The sequence below is a fragment of the Cheilinus undulatus genome, linkage group 9, assembly GCF_018320785.1.
Source record: "Cheilinus undulatus linkage group 9, ASM1832078v1, whole genome shotgun sequence".
Lineage (NCBI taxonomy): Eukaryota > Metazoa > Chordata > Actinopteri > Labriformes > Labridae > Cheilinus > Cheilinus undulatus.
This window is the reverse complement of record NC_054873.1, coordinates 49613673-49635618: the sequence shown is the minus strand read 5'-3', so window position 1 is coordinate 49635618 and position 21946 is coordinate 49613673. Positions and strand designations below refer to the sequence as shown.

Genomic DNA, 21946 nt, shown 5'->3' with positions numbered 1-21946 from the left:
ACCCTGGATAGTCCAGATGGAGGAGTAGTGGATGGTTGGTGGATGGTCACCATGTCCCAACAAAGCTGTGACGTCAGCAAGGAGGGGGCGGAGTCATGCTCTGGGCCGGATTCATGAGGAGAGAGCTGGTAGGCCCCTTTAGGGTCCCTGAAGGTGTGAAAATGACCTCGACAAAGTCTATAGAGTTTCTGACCGACCACTTTCTTCCATGGTACAAAAAGAAGAACAGTGCCTTCTGTAGCAAAATGATCTTCATACATGACAATGCTCCATCTCATGCTGCAAAGAATCCCTCTGTGTCATTGGCTGCTATGGGCATAAAAGGAGAGAAACTCATGGAGTGGCCCCCATCCTCCCCTGACCTTTAACCCTGTTGATTTCACAGGCGCACAGTAGAGAGGGGCCCCTGAGAGCCCTGCAATAAAAAATGTGTTTTCATTTATTTTTTCTTACTAATTAGTGTCGTCGTTATAAATAAAGGGAATCTGCTTAGAATTTTAAGGAATTTTTTCAAAGAAAATCTTGAGAAATTTGCTAAAAATTTGGGAAATTTTCCTGGAATTTGTGTAGAATTCAGGTAGTAATTTTTTGAAATTTGCAAGGTAATTTAGTTTTTGTATTTGCATGGAAATTTTGTTTATTTTACAAAGTTTTCTGAAATTTGCAAGAAAACATGATTTGATTTTCTTTCTATATATTTTATTATCCATCCATCCATTTTCTATACCCCTTATTCCGTTCTGGGTCGCTGGGGGTCTGGAGCTTATCCCAGCTGTCATCGGGTCAGAGGCTGGGTACACCCTGGACTGGTCTCCAGTCAACCACAGGGCTGAGAGACAGACAACCAGGCACGCTCACACTCACACCTATGGGCAATTTAGAGCAATCAATTAGCCTAACGAGCATGTTTTTGGTGATGGGAGGAAGCCGGAGTACCCAAAGAGAACCCACGCATGCACGGGGAGAACATGCAAACTCTGCACAGAAAGGCCCAGACCGGGAAGAGAACCAGCAACCATCTTGCTGTGAGGCAACAGCGCTAACCCCTGCACCGCCGTTCCGTATTTTTTAATTTTGTGGAATTTTCTGTGAAATCTCCATGGAAATTTTGGGCCGATGAATCAAAAGCAACTAAAAAAAATCATCCAATGGACTGAACTTTGTATCAAATCCAATAAAAAAAAATATTGGAGGGGCTCTGCTCATCCCTTAAAAATGTCCAAATAGTACAGCCCAGTGCTGCAGAATAATGCAAGTAAATTTAATTCAACCAGTGTAAAAATACTGCTCATAAATGGAGAAATTATGCCTCAAAAATACATTAAGTTTGTTGCTTGGCTAGCCAGTTAAAGGGCCCTGTGTCTTTCTGGGGCCCCAGAATCCCTAGCTACACCCCTGATTACAAGAACACTTCATGATCAAGATTACATGTTTGAAAAGGAGTGGGAAGAAGAGCAAACTTATTAAATCCCAACCCTTCTCTCGGAGAATGACTGATGTCTGTAAGAGTTCAGATGATGCCTCACAGTTTTCAACACAAAGATAGATGTTTTTTTTTTTCCAAATGAAAAAGAAAGCTGATAGAAACTACCTGAAGCCATGGGATGGGATCATTTTGTGTAAAATGTAAATTTAATAACTGCTATGATTGTCAAATCTCATAAATCTGTATTTTATTCACAAAAAAAAAAAAAAAAAAAAAACAGAAACAACATCAGATGTTTAAACTGAGACATTTAATTTCATTAAATTATTAGCTCATTTTGAATTAAATAGCAGCAGCACATCTCAAAAACATAGTGGTTCTAATGAAAACAGCTGAAGGAGCATTTTTTTAACTAATTAAGCTAACTGGCACCATATCAGTAACATGACTGGGTATAAATGAACATTTTAGAGAGGCAGAGTCTCTCAGAAGTAGAGATGGGCAGAGGCTCACCAATCTGAGAAAAACATCGAAAATGTTCCTCAATGTTAAAATACAATGGCTTTGACTGTTCCACCATCTACAGCCCATAAAGTCACTGGAAATCACTAAACAAGCTCAGGAACATTCCAGAAATCATTGTCTGTCAACACAGTCGGCCGTGCCATCCACCAATGACAGTTAAAGCTGGATCATGGAGCAAGAGCCAGAAAAAACATCGTCTTCTCTGTGCCAAAGCTCATTTAACATGGACTGAGGAAACATGGAAAACTGTTCTGTGGTCAGCTCTAACATCTGGAAACTAGAGAGAGGTTTTAGAGCAGCATACGCTCCGATCCAGGCAACGTCTCTGTCAGGGAAGGCCTGAAGCATCAACCACATACCACATCCTTCACAACAGCATGGCTTCACAGAAAAAGAGGTGCTGAACTGGCCTGCCTGCAGTCCAGACTTTTCGCCAACAGGAAACATTTGTTGAGCTGATAAAATATTTAAGTAAATAAAAAATAACTGTCTGAATGATTATTTAATTTTCTAAGGGGGGAACCTAATAACTGGTTGTTCCACCTTTGGAAGCAATAACTGAAATCAAGCGTTGGTGATAACTGCTGATGAGTCTTTCTCATCACTGTGGAGGAATGTTGTCCCACTCTTCTCAGAATTGTTTTAGCTCAGCCATAATGGAGGGTTTTCCAGCATGATCTGCCTGTTTAAGGTCACACCCAGGGGCATAGCTGGGAAGTTTGGGTCCCCAGAAAGAATATCACAGCGCCCCCTTCACTGGCTACCAAAGCAACAAATGTTGCATAATTTTTTTCAAATATATGTGCATTTTAATGTATTTTTGAGGCAGAATTTCCCCATTTATGAGCCATATTTTTACTATGGTTAAACTGAATTACTTGCATTATTTCGCAGTGCTGGACTAAACCATTTAGACATTTATTTGACCCTATTTGATACAAATTTCAGTCTGTTGACTGATTTATCTTGTTGCTTTCGATTCCATAATGACACAAATTACTATGAAAAAGAAGATAAAACACACTTTTCATTACAGGCTCCTCAAGGGCCCTTCCCTACTGTGGGCCCGGGTAATGGTACCCCCCCCCCCCCCCCAGTGCTACGCCGCTGGTCACACCACAATATATTTCAACTGGATTTAAGTCCGGACTTTGACTTGGCCACTCCAAAACCTTAATTGTGTTTATTTTTAGCCATTCAGAGGTGGACTTGCTGGTATGTTTGGTGTCATTGTCCTGCTACATAACCCAAGAGCGCTTGAGCTTGAGGTCATGAACTGATGGCCGGACTTTGGCCTTCAGGATTTTCTGGTAGACAGCAGAATTCATGCTTCCATCAATCACAGCAGGTGGTCCAGGTCCTGAAGCAGCAAAGCAGCCCCAGACCATCACACTGACACCACCATGCTTGACTGTTGGTATATTCAGATATATCTCTATATATATTTGGAATAGGTTTAGATTAAAAAAAAAAAAAATTGTAATGAAAATAAGGACGTCAGAGGAAAGCGGAACAAACGAGCTCCTAGTCCTTCAATGTCGGTACTTATCAGTGTGACACAAAGCGGAAGTCATGAAGATTAACCTTCAGGATGCTGCCTCCTCTAGTTAAACGCTTGCCTATTTTCGTAGCACCCTTGTGTTTGACTAAAATGTAGCTCCTGCGAACATTTTTTGAATGAATAAAATTTGATGACAGCGGAACGATTCGCTGTGACACCTTCACTGTCGGTACTTCATAGTGTGACGCATAGCGGAAGTAAACAAAGCGCGAGTAACTTTTTTCGTACAGATGGACCTGTCTGTAGTTTCTTAGCTGGTTTTGACCTTTTAATGAATGAAACCACATCAAGAACAATGAGTTCCTCAGAGAGTCTGAGAGAGTTTATCACAGAGAGACTAACTGCTGCTGCTGAAGACATTTTTGTAGTTTTTAGGAGAACTATCGTCGAATACGAGGAGGAGATCGACCGTCAACGCAGACTGCTGGATGTCGCTCAGAAACCTCTGATCAACCCGCAGAGACCAGGTGAGACAGAGTCAGAAACCTCTGATCAACCCGCAGAGACCAGGTGAGACAGAGTCAGAAACCTCTGATCAACCTGCAGAGACCAGGTGAGACAGAGTCAGAAACCTCTGATCAACCTGCAGAGACCAGGTGAGACAGAGTCAGAAACCTCTGATCAACCCGCAGAGACCAGGTGAGACAGAGTCAGAAACCTCTGATCTACCTCCAGAGACCAGGTGAGACAGAGTCAGAAACCTCTGATCTACCTCCAGAGACCAGGTGAGACAGAGTCAGAAACCTCTGATCTACCTCCAGAGACCAGGTGAGACAGAGTCAGAAACCTCTGATCTACCTCCAGAGACCAGGTGAGACAGAGTCAGAAACCTCTGATCTACCTGCAGAGACCAGGTGAGACAGAGTCAGAAACCTCTGATCTACCTCCAGAGACCAGGTGAGACAGAGTCAGAAACCTCTGATCAACCTGCAGAGACCAGATGAGACAGAGTCAGAAACCTCTGATCTACCTCCAGAGACCAGGTGAGACAGAGTCAGAAACCTCTGATCAACCTGCAGAGACCAGGTGAGACAGAGTCAGAAACCTCTGATCTACCTCCAGAGACCAGGTGAGACAGAGTCAGAAACCTCTGATCTACCTCCAGAGACCAGGTGAGACAGAGTCAGAAACCTCTGATCTACCTGCAGAGACCAGGTGAGACAGAGTCAGAAACCTCTGATCTACCTGCAGAGACCAGCTGAGACAGAGTCAGAAACCTCTGATCTACCTGCAGAGACCAGGTGAGACAGAGTCAGAAACCTCTGATCAACCTGCAGAGACCAGGTGAGACAGAGTCAGAAACCTCTGATCTACCTGCAGAGACCAGGTGAGACAGAGTCAGAAACCTCTGATCTACCTGCAGAGACCAGCTGAGACAGAGTCAGAAACCTCTGATCTACCTGCAGAGACCAGGTGAGACAGAGTCAGAAACCTCTGATCTACCTGCAGAGACCAGGTGAGACAGAGTCAGAAACCTCTGATCTACCTGCAGAGACCAGGTGAGACAGAGTCAGAAACCTCTGATCTACCTGCAGAGACCAGGTGAGAGAGTCTGGGGTCATTAACGGCCTTCTAAAGCAGGTTAAATTACCGAATTAAATCTGAGGATGACAGGGCCGCTTTGGTAAATCTGTAGTGCATTATTAAGACCAGTGGTTCTCAACCTTGGGGTCGGGACCCCCTTGGGGTCGCGAGACACTGTGAGGGGGTCTCCAAGCCTTAAAAATCCAAGGATATTATTTTAAATTACACTTTTGCCACTTTAGACAATTTTTGCCGATTTTAACCCCTTTCATATTTTTTTCCCACCAATTTTAACACGTTTTTGCCATTTAACTATTATTTTGGTCAATTTCCAACCCTCTCCAGCACTTTTTCAGCTTGTTTTTGCCCCTTAAGCCTAAAGTTGCCTCTGTTGGCCCATTATTTCAACCATTAACCCATTTAAACCACTTTTTACACCCAGTTTTTCCCATTTTAACCACGATTCATTATTTTCTATGCACATTTTTGCTAGTTTGACCAACATCCGCCAATATCCCTTTATTTTATTTGTCAATAAATCATAATTGACCAGTTTATATAAACTTTTTATCCAATTTCACCAAATTTTCCAACCATTTTTGCCAGTTCAAAGCCATTTCAGACACTTTTTAACTCCCCTTTAAAACTATTTATGCCAGTTTTGCCACTTTAGCCCATTGTTGCCTTTTTTGTTATTTTTTTCCCCATTTTTATCTAATTTTTTGCCACTTCTAACATATTTCTGCGACCTTTAAAATCCTTTTTCACCACCTTTTCACTAGGGGTGCACTGATTTCAACTTTCTGGCCTATCACTGATCTTTAAAAAGCCTGACCTGCCGATTCCGATTTTGGCTGATACCGTTTTTTTATAACTGGCAGCATACACCTTCAATGTTCCAATCTTGTTTTATTGAAAAACATTGAACAATACCTGTGAAACATACAAACTTGTTGTTTTAACTGCACATGAGGTAGTTCTGTCATATATAAATGAAAAGTTTAGAGCACTGCTGTCCAAACTACTAAATTATATCAGTTCCTTTAGTCTTTCATTTTCACATTTTAGTAGGTAGAGGTAGGTAAGATCGGTGGATAAGATCGGTTTTATATGTAAGTATCGGCCAATCGCTGATTCCCCAAAATTAAGGAAATCGGTGTCGATCGATCGGTGCACTCCTACTTTTCAACCATTTCTTTGCCATTATTACCCATTTTAGCAGTTTTAACCCATTTTATTTATTTTCTAACAAAAGGGATTTCGATTTTTAAGAAGGCTATTTACTACACAAATGATTTTAAAATATTATTTTCTTAGAACTAAGAGTGGATATTTGTTCAGGTTAAATATTAAATATGTATATACTGCAGCTTGACTTTACAATCGTCTATGATTCTGCTGACTCTCTGGGTCTCCCAGTTTGGCTGGGTGCCACAAAGCTCTCCCAGTTATCCCCCCGTATGGACGGCCTTGTCTTCACATGACTATTCTTGATTGTGCACAGCTGTTCAACCATCTTCAGGTACAGTCCAGGCCCCCGGTTTCTGGCACCTTCATTTTGGGGGTCGCGGACTGAAAAGGTTGAGAACCACTGATTAAGACCAGTCCAGTGTAGGTTAAGGTATGTTTAATGATTGAATTTGCTTTTAGATGGCTTGACAGTGGCTGACAAAGCAAACATCCATCCCTTTGTTAAGGATTTTTGGAGCCCATTCAGATTTCAGAGAAGCCTGGTTAGACCTGAGTACCACTGGATCCACCTTTGGTCAGGATGAGAACTAAGGCTGGACAGTTAGCCCAAATTTAGATTGAATCGCTATTTGGCTTTCTGCATTTTCCAGATTGCAGAAAGGGCAAATTTATTTTTACCAGAAAAGTTAATCAAAAAAAAAAAAAAAAAAGACAGATCCACATTTTCACTGCAGAGATGTTGTGCTCTACCCCAGCCCTTCCCAGACTTCAGTGTTTAACGGCCCAGCTTAAAACTTTGAATTCTCCTCTCACTCGTTCTGTTCTCTTTTAAGTAGAGGTAAAGTATTGATTTCAAATTGACTCAAAAAGGTAACTGTAATTAGTTAGTTTCCACCCCTTTAAGTATTTAATTCTATATTTTTATTTTTTAGAAAAGAGTAGACAAGAATACTAAGTTCTGCCTATTTAAATAATTTTTTAAAATTTATTGAATGTTTTATTTACAATTTATGTCAAACAATCACAATTAATAAACAACACACTGAGAGCTGCTATACAAATATTGAAAAAAAAACAATTACAAAACACACAGTAAGCCATTAATGATACAAAAAATATAAGACAATACATAAATATATATATATGTATCTAAAAGACAAGGTGAAATAAATAAGTAAATACGTAGGATAGAATAAATAAATATATACTGTAAATATCTCAGTTTTATCGGTTATATGTTACTCTTTGATACTTGAAATGTCGAGAAATATAATAAAAGTGTGTCAGATTTCATTAAACATCAGGGTTTTCACCAAATACATTTTTTGTAATTTTCTCAAAAAGTTATACTTTTCTATTCTCTGTTAGAGTCGGGGAGTTGTAGAGGGACTTCAATTCAGTCAGAAAGAGGAAAAACTGGCTTAAAGCCTAAAAATCTTCACTTGTAAAATAAAAAATTTTCCCAATGACACAAAACAATTAATACTGTAACAAAGGCATTTGTTGCTCTCGTTATCATAATAACATATTAGGCTTTATCTTTCAGGGAAAAGCTACGTGAAATGTTAGCATAAGTTGATAAAATAGAACTCATATACGACCTAAACTGTTTAGTTACATTGATCGAGGGGCAGTACTTTTGGGTGCGGCGGAGTCGTGACGTAAGCAAGAAGAGGCCAGTGAAATTATAGCAGAAGAGATTAGCGTGGATGCTGCTAAAGCGCCAGTTTTATCAGAACTTGACGACATTTCTTTGTTAAAAGAAGAACAAAGAACAGCCGTGAGTTGTTTTCTTTTAAAAAACCACGAAAGTCGTGTACTTTTGCACGCCATGGTTTGCATTATGCAGTTCTCTATGGAGTTTACTCCTCAGTAGCGGCTACGTCACGTGTTTTGTTGCTCTGATTGGCCCGTAAAGATGTGACAGACAGAACGTTATCCAATCCCCCCATCTTTCCCCATTTTTTCCAAAAGCTCTGCCTTTTCCCAAACGCTGTCTATGAGAGGTTTTCCAGATGGCGTGCCAGGTTATGAAATTGCCATATTGCATTTGCAACATGAGTAAAAGTAAACACAGTTAAACATTTTTACACGGCTGTAAGTTAAACAAATCAGTTTACTGCTGTGATTGAAGTAGATGAATAAAAAGATTCATGTGTCTTTAAAAACAACTGGGTATTTGCTCTTAAACTGGCTCTGAAAGGGTTAAATTCTTAAAAATAAATGATTATTTTTATATTTATGATCAGGTCTGATTTTGATGGAAGAAATAATGCAAAAAGTGGATTTTTTAGTATATGGTTCATATTTTTATTTATGCATCCATTTTCTGACCATTTAAACCCCGAGTTTAACAACTCATAGTAAAAAATGCATAAATATCAGAGTTGTTGCTCCTTACTAACATATAACAGACTGTAACAGTCCCTAAAGGAAATCTGAATTGCATGTAGTATAACTACAGTATTTCAGGGTTATTTTACATTAACATCAGGGTTTGCTCTTCAACTGGGATTTAAATTATTAAAGTCACAAATATTTATCCGTATGTTTATATTTATGATCAGGTCTGATCTTGATTAATAAAATAGATTTAAAAGAAGTTGGAAGAAGTTCCGGGTCATGACCTCCGTGACTGTAACTCATTTTTTCACCATCTGAGGGTTTAAAAATGTTTATTTTTAATTTTCCACTGAGAATAAGAAAGGAGAGGACAGAAGGCAGCGTTACTAAATAGTTTTTTTTTCTTAAACAAGCCTTTAACAGTCAAATGGGCATGTAAGAAACATGAAACATAAATGTTTATTTTTCAGTGTAAATGTAGTAAGTCCAGTTCATCGGTTTACCTTAAAATCTGGAATACAAGCTCCACTTTTGGTACCTAGTTTTTCATCTAAAAAGTTAAAACTATCTTTTTTTCTCACTTTCATGTGGGCCTTCAGTCAGTAGATCTTTCCTCTGATGGTTGTTTCCTCCTTTTTTACTCCTCCAGATGTGCCACAGCAGCATGACTTTAAGGAGGAGGAGGGTGGGCAGCAGCTCTGTCACCAGGAGAGGAACTCCAGCCTGGACCAGGAGGAGCCAGAGCCTCCATCGATTAAAGAGGAAGAGGAGGAAGAGCAGCTTGTAGTGACACAGGAGATGAACAGATTCATGCTGACTCACCACAGTGAAGGAGAACTACAAACTCAACAGCAGCTCCTTTCTAACAATTCTCATATGTCTGAGGATCCAGAGCCGAGAGGAAGTGAGCACCAAGACTCTGAATCAGCTGGAGAATCTGGACCAAAACAACAGAAAAAATGCCAGAAAATAAGAAATCACAGATTTCAGACATCAGAGAATGAATACAATCATGAACAAGGTCAAATATCTTTAAAATGTGTCACATGTGGTGAAGATTTTAATAATCTGTCAGAATTAAAAGCACATCTGTGGGTCCACTTTGGTAAGAAGATGCATTTATGTGGGATTTGTGGAGAAGTCTTTGGTTCCAGGTCACAACTGAGCAGACATAGAAAAACCCACACAGCTGAGAAGCTTTATCCATGTGAGGTATGTGGGAAAGATTTCAGTTTTATCAGTGAACTGAAGATCCACATGAGAACCCACACAGGTGAGAGGCCGTTTTCCTGCAGCACCTGTGGAAACAGATTTTTTCAGATGTCCAGCTTAACTGCTCATAAGAGGATTCACACAGGTGAGAGGCCGTTTATCTGTCAAACATGCGGCAGGTCTTTTAGGAATAAATCCAATTTAAAAGTCCACGAGAGAGCCCACACCGGTGAGAGGCCGTACTCCTGTAGCATCTGTGGGGCTACTTTCATCCATAAACATAATTTAAATAAGCACACAAGAATTCATACGGAGGAAGGCCGCATACTTTCAAAACATGTTTACTCTGATTGTTCCATCCATGAGCCATCGTGAAATCTCCAAAACGTCCTGGACAGATTTTCAGACTATGCACATATTGTATGTCCACTTAGGGGTTACATTTTTAATGTATTTCAAAGTATCTGGATGTGTTTTCTGAATAAAATGTTAAGTGTGCCATGTTTACTATTGTGTAGCATCCCCTCTTCTTTTAACAACAGTCTGTAAACTTCCAGGAGGTGAGGAGACCAGCTGATGGAGTTTTGGGAGAGGAATGTTGTCCCATTTTTGGCTGATGTAGGATTCTACCTGCTCCACAGTCCTGGGTCTTTGCTGGATTTTTTTTGTTTTGTTTTATTCTGCTTCAAATCACAGGTGTCAAACTCAAGGCCCGGGGGTAAAATCTGGCCCGTGTTACAGTTGTATCTGGATTATTCGATCTTTGTATTATAACTGGCCCAGCAGTATGAGGTCTGCAGATTTCCTCCTGTAAACGTGTAAACTTAACCTTGATGATAAGCCCTTCTAGGGACGGGTGTTGCAAATTAGCATTCGCTACAAACACTATGATACTTGGATGGGATGCCTGTTCTTAGCTGTCTATGTTTATTGTATCTGTCCCTATTAAATAAACCTTAAATAATAATAATGATTTAAAATATCCATGTTGAATTATAAAAATATGAAAAAGTAAAGAGTAAAAGAAGTAAGATAAAAACTCAATCAGGTGAAAAAGACATTAATGTCATTTCAATTTTCAATTTTGCATCTCACAATTCTGAGTTCAAGTTATGATTTTGACTTTTTCATGTTTTGACTTTCAAGATTCACAATTAAAAATTCAAAGTCATATTTTTACCTTTTAAACTTGTGATGTTGACTTTCTATCTCATTTATTTGCCTTTTAAAATCATTGTTTTGCCTTTAAATTTTGTGTTTTGACCTTTTGAACTATTACGTTTGACTTTTTATCTCAGACTTTGAGCCTTTAAACTTATCATTTTTACTTTTTTTCATCTCAGAATGATTTATTATCAGTGTTATTTATATTTTTCCATATTTTACTAATGGTGAAAATGAGGTTGACAGTTAATGTTTAAATGTTGACCTTGTTGGCCTAATAGTCCGGCCTCTCATCGGAGCAAATCTGGCCCCAGACTCAATATGAGTTTGACACCCCTGCTTTAAATAAAAGGTCTGCAGGCAGACCAGTTCAGGATCTGGACTGGACCTGAACTCTGAGCTGCTCACGCCATAGGCACTAGTGCAACCCCATACCATCAGAGATGCAGAACAATCTGGATGCTCCCTCTCCTCTTTAGTCCACAGGACACAGCATCTGTGGTTTCCTCTGACCACAGAACAGTTTTACATGTAGTCTCAGTCCATCACATGGCTTCTTCTCTCCATGATCCAGCTTTAACTGACATTTCTGGACAGTAATTTCTCGAAGTGTTCCTGAGCCCATGCAGTGATTTAACACAATGGCCCCTGAGAGCCCCAAGATCACCAGCATCCCATACCGACCTTCAGCCTTGCTCACAGAGATTTCTCCAGATTCTCTGAGTCTTTTGATGACATTAGATGACTGTAGATGGGATATTCAAAGTCTTTAAAATTTCACACTGAGGAACATTTTTCTGAGAATATTCTGCAGTGTATAGATGCAGTTTTTTTTACAGTGGTGAACCTCTGCCCATTTTTACTTCTGAGAGACTCTGCCTCTCTAAAATGCTGCTTTTATACTCAGTCATGTTACTGACCTGTTGCCATTTAACCTAGTTGCCCCGTCCCTACTTTTTAGAGATGTGTCACTGCTATCAAATTCAAAATTAGCGTATAAATTAGGGCTGTCACGATATCAGATTTTCACTTCTCAATTATCGTGGGCAAAAATGTCACGATAACGATATTATCACGATTTCAATTAAAAAAATAATAATAGGACAATTAATCAAATTTATCTTTAACTTTATTTATGTTGTGTTCTCTCTTTTGGCAGATGAATTACACTTAAAATACCTGTCTAAGGAGGTACTGCAGCTGCTGTGTCATTGTGGAGGGTCAGTGTTTGTGTGTGTGTGTGTGTGTGTGGGGGGGGGGGGGGTTGTTGGGGTGCTAAAGGAGGGAGACGAAGCAGGGGCGGATGTAGAAAACAAATTGTGTTCCAGTGGCACTGGATCATTTATACGATATTATCATATGCACATTTTTAACACGATATTGAAATTTTATTTTTTAATACCACGATTATCATCAATATCGGTGTATCGTGACAGCCCTAGTATAAATACTTAAAATGGTAAAATGTCCATTTCAGCATCACGTATGTTGTTTCAGTTCTTTTGTGAATAAAATATGGGTTTATAAGATTTGATAATCCTTGCATTATCTTTTTTATTTATTTTTCACACAGAGCCCCAACTTTTGTAATTATAAATTGTCGATGATTAAAAGGATCATGCAGCTCTGAAAAAAATGTTATTTTTATTATTTAAGTGTCTTGAGGTGGGTTTTTTTATTGCCTTGCTGTTCTTTTTAAAAAAAATGGTGTGATCATTATGTTTGAATGTAATATAAAATGATTATTTAGGATTAAAAACAATAGTTCTTGGTGAAATTTAAATTATTACATGAGTAGGAATCGTTGTCAGTAGCGCGTGCATTAGAGCGGAACAAAAGTCTGCCACATCGCCACAGTCGGAACTTAGCAGTGTGACACAGCGGAAGTAAATATTGTGTGGCTAACTATTTGAACGTAGCTACAGTTACATAAAGACATTTCTGTTTTCAGTTAATTTGAATGTTTAAAATGAATTAAACCGCTAGAATGAGTTCACCAGAGAGTCTGAGAGAGTTTCCGCCTTCAGCGGAAGAAGCTTTAGTAGTTTTTAGGAGAAGAATCTTCGAGAACCAGGAGCAGATCGACCCTGATGTCAGTAAACCTCACACCTGCCTACAGAGAACAGGTGAGAGACGAAGTCCGGGGCACAGCGTCAGCTGCTTCAGCTCTCTGAATCACGGAGGAGACGATGATGAGCCGATATAACGTTAGGAAAGATGGTGGATGAACGGCAGAAAGCAGAACCTGGTTATTTGGTTTTCTTTTTAAAATATAAAAATTAAAACTCAAATTTAATTTTGTTTTCTTCTTCACTGTCAAGCAGACAAGCACACGTTTAAAAAATGTTTGTAGTTTTTTTTTTAATTTAAGAAATGAAAGATGAAGAAAACATGAGGGGAATGTGCCATGTCTAAACCAGTGGTTCTCAACCTTGGGGTTGGGACCCCCTTTTGGGTCGCGAGGCACTGAGAGAGGGTCTCCAGATGCCCTAAAAACTAAGAATATTTTTTAAATTACACTTTTGCCATATTACACTAATTTTGTCATTTTTTTTACCCCGCGTCATCATTTTTCCCACACATTGTTGCCACGCTTATTTTTTGTCAGTTTTAAACCCATTTAAACCACTTTATTCTGCCTGTTTTTGCCACTTCTAAACAAACTATTGTCACTTAAGCTTGATGTTGCCTCTGTTGACCCGTTATTGCTACTATTAAACCCATTTTTACCACTTTTTACACCAATTTTCCCCCATTTTAACCTCATTTCATCATGTGATTGCCCATTTTGCTGGTTTAACCCATTTCTGCCAATATCTGCCTATTTTTTCTTTCTCAGTTAACTCTTTTTTGGCCATTTATATCAATTTTCATCCCATTTCACCAAATTTCCATCCATTTTTATAAAATTCAAGCAATTTCCACCACTTTTTTTACTTCCTTGTACCACTTTTATGCCCATTTTTGCCACTTTAACTCATTTCTGCTACTTTTAAAATCCAATTTCACCCCCTTTTCAACCATTTTATTGCCATTATTAACCTATTGTAGCTTTTTTTAAACCATTTAAATTCTTTTTTTTAAACAAAGGGGATTTACATTTGTAAATAGACTATTTACTACATGAATGATAAAAAAAGAAAAACAAAAAAAAAGTCTTTGATGAGAGTGTTTTTTTTTTTTTTCAGGTTAAGTATGAAATAGAGCTGGGCGATTATGGTAAAAATCAAAATCACGATTAATTGGGCTTTTTATCTCAATTGCGATTAATGAACGGCTATTCCACCTCCAACCTCCGACCATGTTCTGTAAATATTTGTATAATTTTAAAACGAATAACTGAGGGGAACATGCAGACATTAAAAATTCATGGTTATTTATTAAGATAACTGAAATCAAAATACATGGCTGAAATGAAACTGCCTGGCTGTCTATTACATGACTACTCAGCCAGCAGTTTGTTTTTAAGAGGGTTTGTAGTAGAGAGAGATATAACAAGGGAAAAAAATGAAATAATTGACATGGCAGGTTGTTGTCAGTTATAGGCTCTGAATGTCGGTTTCGATTATTTTTCTTTTAATTGCCCAGCTCTAGTATGAAATATGGTTTTTACAGCTTAACTTTACTATGGACCATCGTTTGACCTCTATCTTCCCCCAGTTTGGCTGGTTGCCACAAAGCTCTCCCAGTTATCCCCCTTTATGGATGGCCTTGTCTGCACATGACTGTTACTAATTGTGCATGTCTGTGTTCAACCACCTTCAGGTTCAGTGGGGGTCCCCGGTCTCTGGTATCTTTATTTTGGGGTCGCGGGCTGAAAAGGTTGAGAACCACTGCTGCAGGGTCTATGAAACTTTTTTCTAAGTTAATTGTGTGCTTCTGTGTGGCTATACCAAAGATCTCCACCTCTGCATTTAGAAGTGAGATGGTATAAAACTGGTCTAGATCAGAGGACTCCTCCTCCTTGGGAAACAAACAATCACACTGCTGTACACCAGGCACTTGGGATTGTTTGTTTTCCATACTGACCTTAGTATCACCACAGAAATCTAAGGACATGAGGCGCTTTTATAAGCCTGGTAGGGAGCTCCATTTGGCCCGTGGACCCTTGAACAAACTTAAATGGATCTCTATGAAATGCAGCCCTAACTGGCCCCCTCTGTGTTCCTCTTAGACGTGGACCTACAGTCAGTTAATGATATCACATTCATTCCCTCTGTCTTATCACAGTGGTATCTCACTGTTTTTGCTTTTGTGTTCTTCCAGATGTGCCACAACAGCACGTGTTTAAGGAAGAGTATGAGCAGCATCTCTGTAACCAAGACAGGAACTCCAGCCTGGACCAGGAGGAGCCAGAGCCTCCATGGATTAAAGAGGAACAGGAGGAAGAGCAGCTCGTAGTGAAGGAGGAGACAGACACGTTCATGTCGACTTCTCCTCATGAGAAAAGTGAACACAGGGGAGGAGATCTACGAAATGACTCTCATGTTGCTGAGAATCAAGATCCCACAGGAAGTGAACACATCATAGAGCAGCTAACTGTTACCAAAGAAGAAATGTTTGTTGATGAGGTCAAGGAAGAGAGTGATTGTCAGTACAGACTTCTGGATACCGTCTGGAACAGAATAGGTGAGGAATAAACAACCTTCAGTTAACGGTTCAGTAACCCTATGAGGGGGTGGAGTGTTATTTTAGCAAAACCTGCATGGATCTGGGCCTTTTCAAAGCACTGTGCTGTGAAGGCAATTTTCAAATGCACATCCCATGTGGTGCAGTTAAAAAAAGAAACCAAAAGGTGGCAGTAGAAGCTAACAAAAGCTATCCAAGGCTTTTAAATTCCAGTGCTTTCAGTCTCCACAGTCAGTGATGGTTTGGGGTCCATGTCATCTGCTGCTGGTCCACTGGTCTTTATCGAGTCCAGAGTGTGTGCTGTCAGCCGTCTACCAGGAGATTTTAGAGCCCTTCATGCTTCCATCTAGTGTGATACTCAAGACTACACGATCCGAGATCATGACTTGCCCAAGACCAAGACTTTTGGGAGTCGAGACTGAGTCAAGACCGAGACAAGACTGAGACCAAGACCTTAAAGATCAATTAAAAAAACACATGACAAGGTTGAACAGTTAAAGAACATTCTCTCTTAATTTTCTTTTTAATAAATTTGACAGATAAAAACAGGGCAACTCTTTCAAAGCACAACATGCAAAAATCTCAAATCTTAACAAATTTGTTCAAATAACTTCTTGTTAAAAAAATAAATCCTTGTATGTATTTAAAAGCCCCTGACAAGTCCAGAATAATTTTAGATATCTGAAAATGAGATGTTTATCTAGATTTGTCAGGTGAATGAGGCCTAAAGTAAGTGTTCAGAGGTATTTCTGATGTCTGAGGTTTTGCAGGTGTAGCTTTTTGATGTTTTAGCAAGTGCTTCTCCATATGATCACATTAATGAAGTCGAAGATTAGCAGATCAGTGCTGGTCTTGTTTCCTTGTTTTTCACTGGTGAATCCATCTTGCAAAGCTCCCGTCTGAACCTTTTGGGCCCGGTGACAGGACCAATCAGCCACGAGGGGCAGTACTTTTGGGCGCGGCAGAGTCATGACGTAAGCAAGCAGCAACAAGAGACCAGTACAGTTATGGCGTGAGACATTAGCGTGGATGCTGCTAAAGCGCCAGTTTTATCAAAACTTGACAACATTTCTTTGTTAAAAGAAGAACAAAGAACAGCAGTGAGTTGTTTTCTTTTCAAACACGACAAAAGACATGTACTGACATGTCTACAGTGGCCATGTTTCGCGTTATTCCTCGGTACCTGCACACACGCACCGTCTTGATGGAAAATCCCGAGTCCGGCCAGTCAGAAACAAGACAAAGTAAAAATGCTCATGAGACCAAGACAAGGCCAAGACATTCAAAATGTGGTCTTGAGACCGGTCTCAAGACCAAGACCACTCTCGAGTCCTACAACACTACTTCCATCTGCTGAGAAGTTTTATGGAGATCCTGATTTCCTTTCCACCTGCCCACAGTGAAACCAGAACTACCAGAAACTGGTTTACTGACCCTGGTTTAACTGGGTTGGATCCTGACCTGAACCCCATAGAGCAGCCTTTTCCAAACTTCAGTGTGGTGGGTCCCAATTCAAGACCTGAAAATCTGTTGGGAACCACCACGCCCTTCTTTCAGTAGTAACATGAGACTCAAAGCATTTACATCTTTATTTGTATTTCATAAACGGAGAATTTCAAAGACAATGTGTAGTTTTTTTTTTTTATTAGGTTTATTTTTGGGCTTTTTGTGCCTTTTTTTTTGACAGAGGAGGACAGTGGATGAGTCAGGAATGGGGAGAGATATGCGGCAAAGGGCCACAGGCCAGATTTGAACCTGGGCCCATGTACATGGGTCATTCCTTAGACCGCTAGGCAATCTGTGCCGCCTCTGTTTAGTTCTAAAAAGAAGTTTTTGCATAGTCATTAAGAACAGTAAATGAGCCACCAGTATTTATTTGGTTTCAGCTGGCATCTGCAGAGTCACCTACATTTTATTTCTTAATTTTGATTTCTTAAAATGTACACTGTGACTTTGTAAACCCTTTCTGAGTAACATTTATGCTGCATAGTAGAATATTCAATGGATTGCATGGATGTATTCGGATTTATCTGGGAAAGCATCCATAGAAAGTGTTTGGGAAGGGCAGAACTTAAAAAAAAAAGTAAGATTAAACTGCTGTTTCCCTACAGCTACATCTGAGCCAGCTGATATTTTTACAGTAAGCTGTAGTCATCAAGATTGAAACAAAAAAGTCTTTAAACATTCGATTTTGTGTGTGCTGAATCACACAAACCATTTTTGCTGTTTGTGTTCCTCCAGATGTGCCACAACAGCATGAGTTTAAGGTGGAGGAGGAGGGTGAGCAGCAGCTCTGTGACCAGGAGAGGAACTCCAGCCTGGACCAGGAGGAGCCAGAGCCTCCATGGATTAAAGAGGAAGAGGAGGAAGAGCAGGTCATAGTGAAGGAGGAGGCAGACACATTCATGCTGACTGACCACAGTGAAGGAGAACTACAAAATCAACAGCTGCTCCTTTCTAACGACTCTCACATTGCTGAGAATCAAAGTCCCAGAGGAAGTGACCATGAAGACTCAGAATCATCTGGAGAATCAGAACCAAAACAACAGAAATCATTTAGGAAAAGAGGAAATCACAAAACTCAGACATCAGAGAAAGACTGGGATTGCCAACAAGGTGAAAAGCCTTCAAGATGTGGCACAGAAGATTTTAAGAATATGTCAGGATTACAGACGACGCATTCATGTGAGACTTGTGGTAAAGTGTGCAGCTCCAAGGCACAGCTGAGTAGACATACCAGAGCCCACACAGCTGAGAAGCCATATTCATGTGAGACATGCGGTAAAAAATTTGGTTTTAACAGCCAGTTGAAGATCCACATGAGAACACACACAGGTGAGAGGCCATACACCTGCAGCATCTGTGGAAATAATTTCAATAAGTTATCAAGTTTAAAAGCTCATCATCAAACACACACGGGTGAGAAGCCTTTCTCCTGCAGCATCTGTGGAAGAACATTCACACAGAAGTCAAGCCTAAATGCCCATGACAGAATTCACACAGGTGAGAAGCCGTTTACCTGCAAGACATGTGACAGGTCTTTCAGACTGAAATGTGAATTAAAAGTCCACCTGAGAACACACACAGGTGAGAAACCGTACACCTGCAACACCTGTGGGAGGGCATTCATTAAAATGTCAAATTTGAAAATGCACAATAAAATTCACACAGGTGAGAGGCCGTTCTCTTGCAGCACCTGTGGAAGAGGATTTACCACAATGTCAAGCTTAAATGCTCACGATAGAATCCACACAGGTGAGAAGCCGTTTACCTGTCAAACATGTGGCATGGCTTTCCGAATGAACCATGAATTAAAAGTCCACATGGGCAAACACACAGGTGAGAAGCCTTTCACCTGCAGCACCTGTGGAAGAGGATTTACTACGGCGGCAAGCTTAAATAATCACAATAGACTTCACACAGGTGAGAAGCCGTTTACCTGTGAAACATGCGGCAAGTCTTTCAGACTGAGACATCAATTAAAAATCCATGTGAGATCCCACACAGGTGAGAGGCCGTACTCCTGTAGCACCTGTGGGACAGGATTCATTGCTATGTCACACTTAAACGCTCACCTTCGTATTCACACCGGTGAGAAGCCATTTACCTGTGAAACATGTGGCAAGGCTTTCAGATTGAGGGGTTTATTGAAAGCACATATCAGAACACACACAGGTGAGAAGCGGTACACCTGTAGTATCTGTGAGAAATCTTTCACCCATAAACAGTATTTAGAAACACACACAAGAATTCACACAGGTGAGAGACCTGCTAAACATAGCAAGTCTTTTAGTTATTCTCCTGCTTTGACTGTCGACGAGCAAAGCTCAGACTTGACAGAAGAAGAAGATTTTTAGAATCCTCTACCATCTCACAGCCTGAAAGTCACACCGTGTGAGTGCAGATGTATTAGTGGTAAAGTAATACTCACAAGGGACTAGACCAGTGTTACTCAAGCCTGCTCAACCAAAGAGCCAAATTATTGAAAAATACATTAGTAAGAGCCACAATCTAAGTGGTGAAAAGGGGCAATTAAAATAAGGTAACGGTGGCAAAAGTGGTCAAAAAGCGGCAAACACTGGGAGAAATGTGACGGAAACGGCAGAAAGTGGCAAAAATGGGTTCCCCGTCATAAGAGACAAGTCATTTATCAGATATCAGTATGTCGGTTGATCAGAAGCATCATCGTTGAATTAAATTAAGTATTTTGTGTCCTCAGAGAACTTCAGCTTCACTTCTCAGAAAATATGGCTGCCTCAGGTTGCCATGGTTACTCCCATCATCTAACAGCAGCTGCACATTTATTTGGAACAGTGTAAAGATTTTTTGACTGGAACTACTTGAGAAGTTCCACATGTGTCTGTATGTAAGAAGTTAACGGACATGAATGGAACTTCCAGAGCCAATCAGAATCGAGTATTCCCCAAGACCATGGTATAAATACTGTTAACCAATGTTTCTCATAAACAACATGCACTTAAGTGTTTTTTCCCTTGTTTTTTAGATCTATAACTGTCCATGACTAATGAACTAGTCCCCTAACTTCCATTAGGTATCGAGGTCATGTAAGTAACCCGTGCGTATCTGCAGCTGATCAGGCAGAGGAAGAGGGAGATAGTCGAGCATCCTTCGCTTTAATTCATAAGAAAGACGTCTAATGTTAAATATGAACCTCTCCTGTTACTCTAACAGTTTTTATACAGGTGATGCTGTGAATATTATTCTGCAGCCTGACCCCAACCACTGAAAGTTGAGGGGCACATTTCAAAACATAAATTGTTTTATGCATGAAATGTACGGCTAAATACTGATATAAGATCAGGAACCTGCAAAGAGAAGCTGTGTGTATGAAGAGAGCGGTGGTGCACACACACATTTGGACAGCAGAGTCTAAATAAGTAAACTAAAGCAATAAAATGAAATTAACTGAAAGAGAAGTGCAATTTATCACCTATGTCAGAACTTTAACAATCTCCTAATCTGCCTCTATTATTTTTCCAACAAGAGAAAGGAGCAGGAAAAAAAAACTAATTGCCACCCTAAATTACAGAGATGCTGATTCGTACAGGATTAGTGTTAATTGTGGATTTGTGTGCTGAAATATGGTTGGTAATTTGCCCTGGAATTTTATTCCACAAATTATGGACATGTTCAGTTCATAAGGCACTAAAAACACAGATGTCCTCTGAAATTTTTACAAATTACAAGAAGTCCCTAGGTAATGCTAATCCTGTGCGAGTAGGGCATAAGTTCAAGTGAAAACTGCATCACTGCATCCATCCTCCCAGTGACATTTTCCAGCTCTTCCTGTGAGATCTCAAGATGCTTCCTGTTCAGACTGGATATTATAATAATAGTTGTATAGCACTTTAAGAAACAAGGCTCAACGACTGGCTTTGACACGAAGACATCCAGTGTTAGTCAATGGCTATGGCTGTTCACATGGACACAGTCGGAATTACAGAAAACCTTGTCAGAATAAATATGAGTTATGTAAACACACCAGTAAAAAAAATATCCAAAACAGCCCATCATGAGTCAAAGGTCATTCCCTGTCGCCCCCTGATGTTTGTATGTGATAGGGTTTGATGTTCAGATATCTGACAGATCAAACCCGTCAAAAATGTTTTCTTGGTCCTGTTTTTGATTGTCTTACTGATTGTAATTTATTACCACTCATCAGAGAAGGTTGTTTGCTACCACATTTACCTGAGGGAGGTCTTCCATGAAAACATTGCCTACAATGAAATAAAGGTATTTATTGGGAGCTGAACGGTTGTGTGGACCTTTCCTCCTTTCTGTTGTTCAGAAATTGGGTCGTCTTAAACTTGTGTACATTTTGCATGGATGTGCACACGTTTTTTATACTTCAAACATAGCTACCAATTAAGCTGACAGAGCTTTTTACTGAATTAATGTCTCAAAGATAACTGACAAGTAATTTTAATAAACTCATGCAGCCTCTGTAAGAGGATTAGGGCCACTGAAAACTGCCGTTTGAGATGCATTTTTTCCCACTACTGAGATTTAAGTCAGCATTACATAAAAAAAAGTGTGATGCTGAGAAAAAATCCTGAGAATGATATCAGAATTCTTAGATTAATGCCAAAATTCTGACTTAAATCACATAATTCTTACTTTTTATTAGGGAAATAATTCATATTTTTCAGTGGTCCTAATTTTTCTGTATGCAGTTGAGTAGATATTCATTATTATTATTATTATTGCAGAAGACACAGAAGTACATCTACATTTTTCTTCATGTGTTATATTTCTCATACATTTGTTGGGTATTTTAGAGACTGCCCTTTTGCATTTCTTTTCTCTTTTTATTTCTGCTTTGTGAAACAAATTATGAGTTACACATAGAT

The 21946-nt window shown here is 39.6% G+C and overlaps 2 protein-coding genes across 3 annotated transcripts; both read left to right on the top strand.

Annotated features, from left to right (window-relative positions):
• Positions 1-3564: 3564 nt before the first annotated feature.
• Positions 3565-10289, top strand: LOC121514767 (zinc finger protein 300-like). The gene is made up of 2 exons (XM_041795067.1): positions 3565-3979; positions 9220-10289. Exons 1-2 carry the CDS (start codon positions 3643-3645, stop codon positions 10155-10157), a joined length of 1275 nt encoding a protein of 424 aa, XP_041651001.1. The 5' UTR covers positions 3565-3642; the 3' UTR covers positions 10158-10289.
• A 2573-nt stretch (positions 10290-12862) lies between these two features.
• LOC121514758 (oocyte zinc finger protein XlCOF6-like) lies at positions 12863-21319 on the top strand. 2 transcript variants are annotated; one of them, XM_041795055.1, is made up of 4 exons: positions 12863-13072; positions 15213-15575; positions 17817-19082; positions 19795-21319. In XM_041795055.1, the coding sequence occupies exons 1-4, from the start codon at positions 12934-12936 to the stop codon at positions 19860-19862; spliced, it is 1836 nt and encodes a 611-aa protein (XP_041650989.1). In that variant the 5' UTR covers positions 12863-12933; the 3' UTR covers positions 19863-21319. The 2 variants fall into 2 exon arrangements, with proteins under 2 accessions (XP_041650989.1, XP_041650988.1); XM_041795054.1 differs by having other exon boundaries at positions 17817-21319.
• Positions 21320-21946: the final 627 nt, after the last annotated feature.

What these genes read in the sequence shown, in the direction of transcription:
- LOC121514758 (XM_041795054.1), top strand. Translation starts at nt 12,934, where the DNA reads ATGAGTTCACCAGAGAGTCTGAGAGAGTTTCCGCCTTCAGCGGAAGAA. An exon ending in CACCTGCCTACAGAGAACAG is followed by an intron (nt 13,073 to 15,212) that starts GTGAGAGACGAA and finishes GTGTTCTTCCAG; the next exon opens with ATGTGCCACAACAGCACGTG. An exon ending in TACCGTCTGGAACAGAATAG is followed by an intron (nt 15,576 to 17,816) that starts GTGAGGAATAAA and finishes GTGTTCCTCCAG; the next exon opens with ATGTGCCACAACAGCATGAG.
- LOC121514767 (XM_041795067.1), top strand. Translation starts at nt 3,643, where the DNA reads ATGACAGCGGAACGATTCGCTGTGACACCTTCACTGTCGGTACTTCAT. An exon ending in GATCAACCCGCAGAGACCAG is followed by an intron (nt 3,980 to 9,219) that starts GTGAGACAGAGT and finishes TTACTCCTCCAG; the next exon opens with ATGTGCCACAGCAGCATGAC.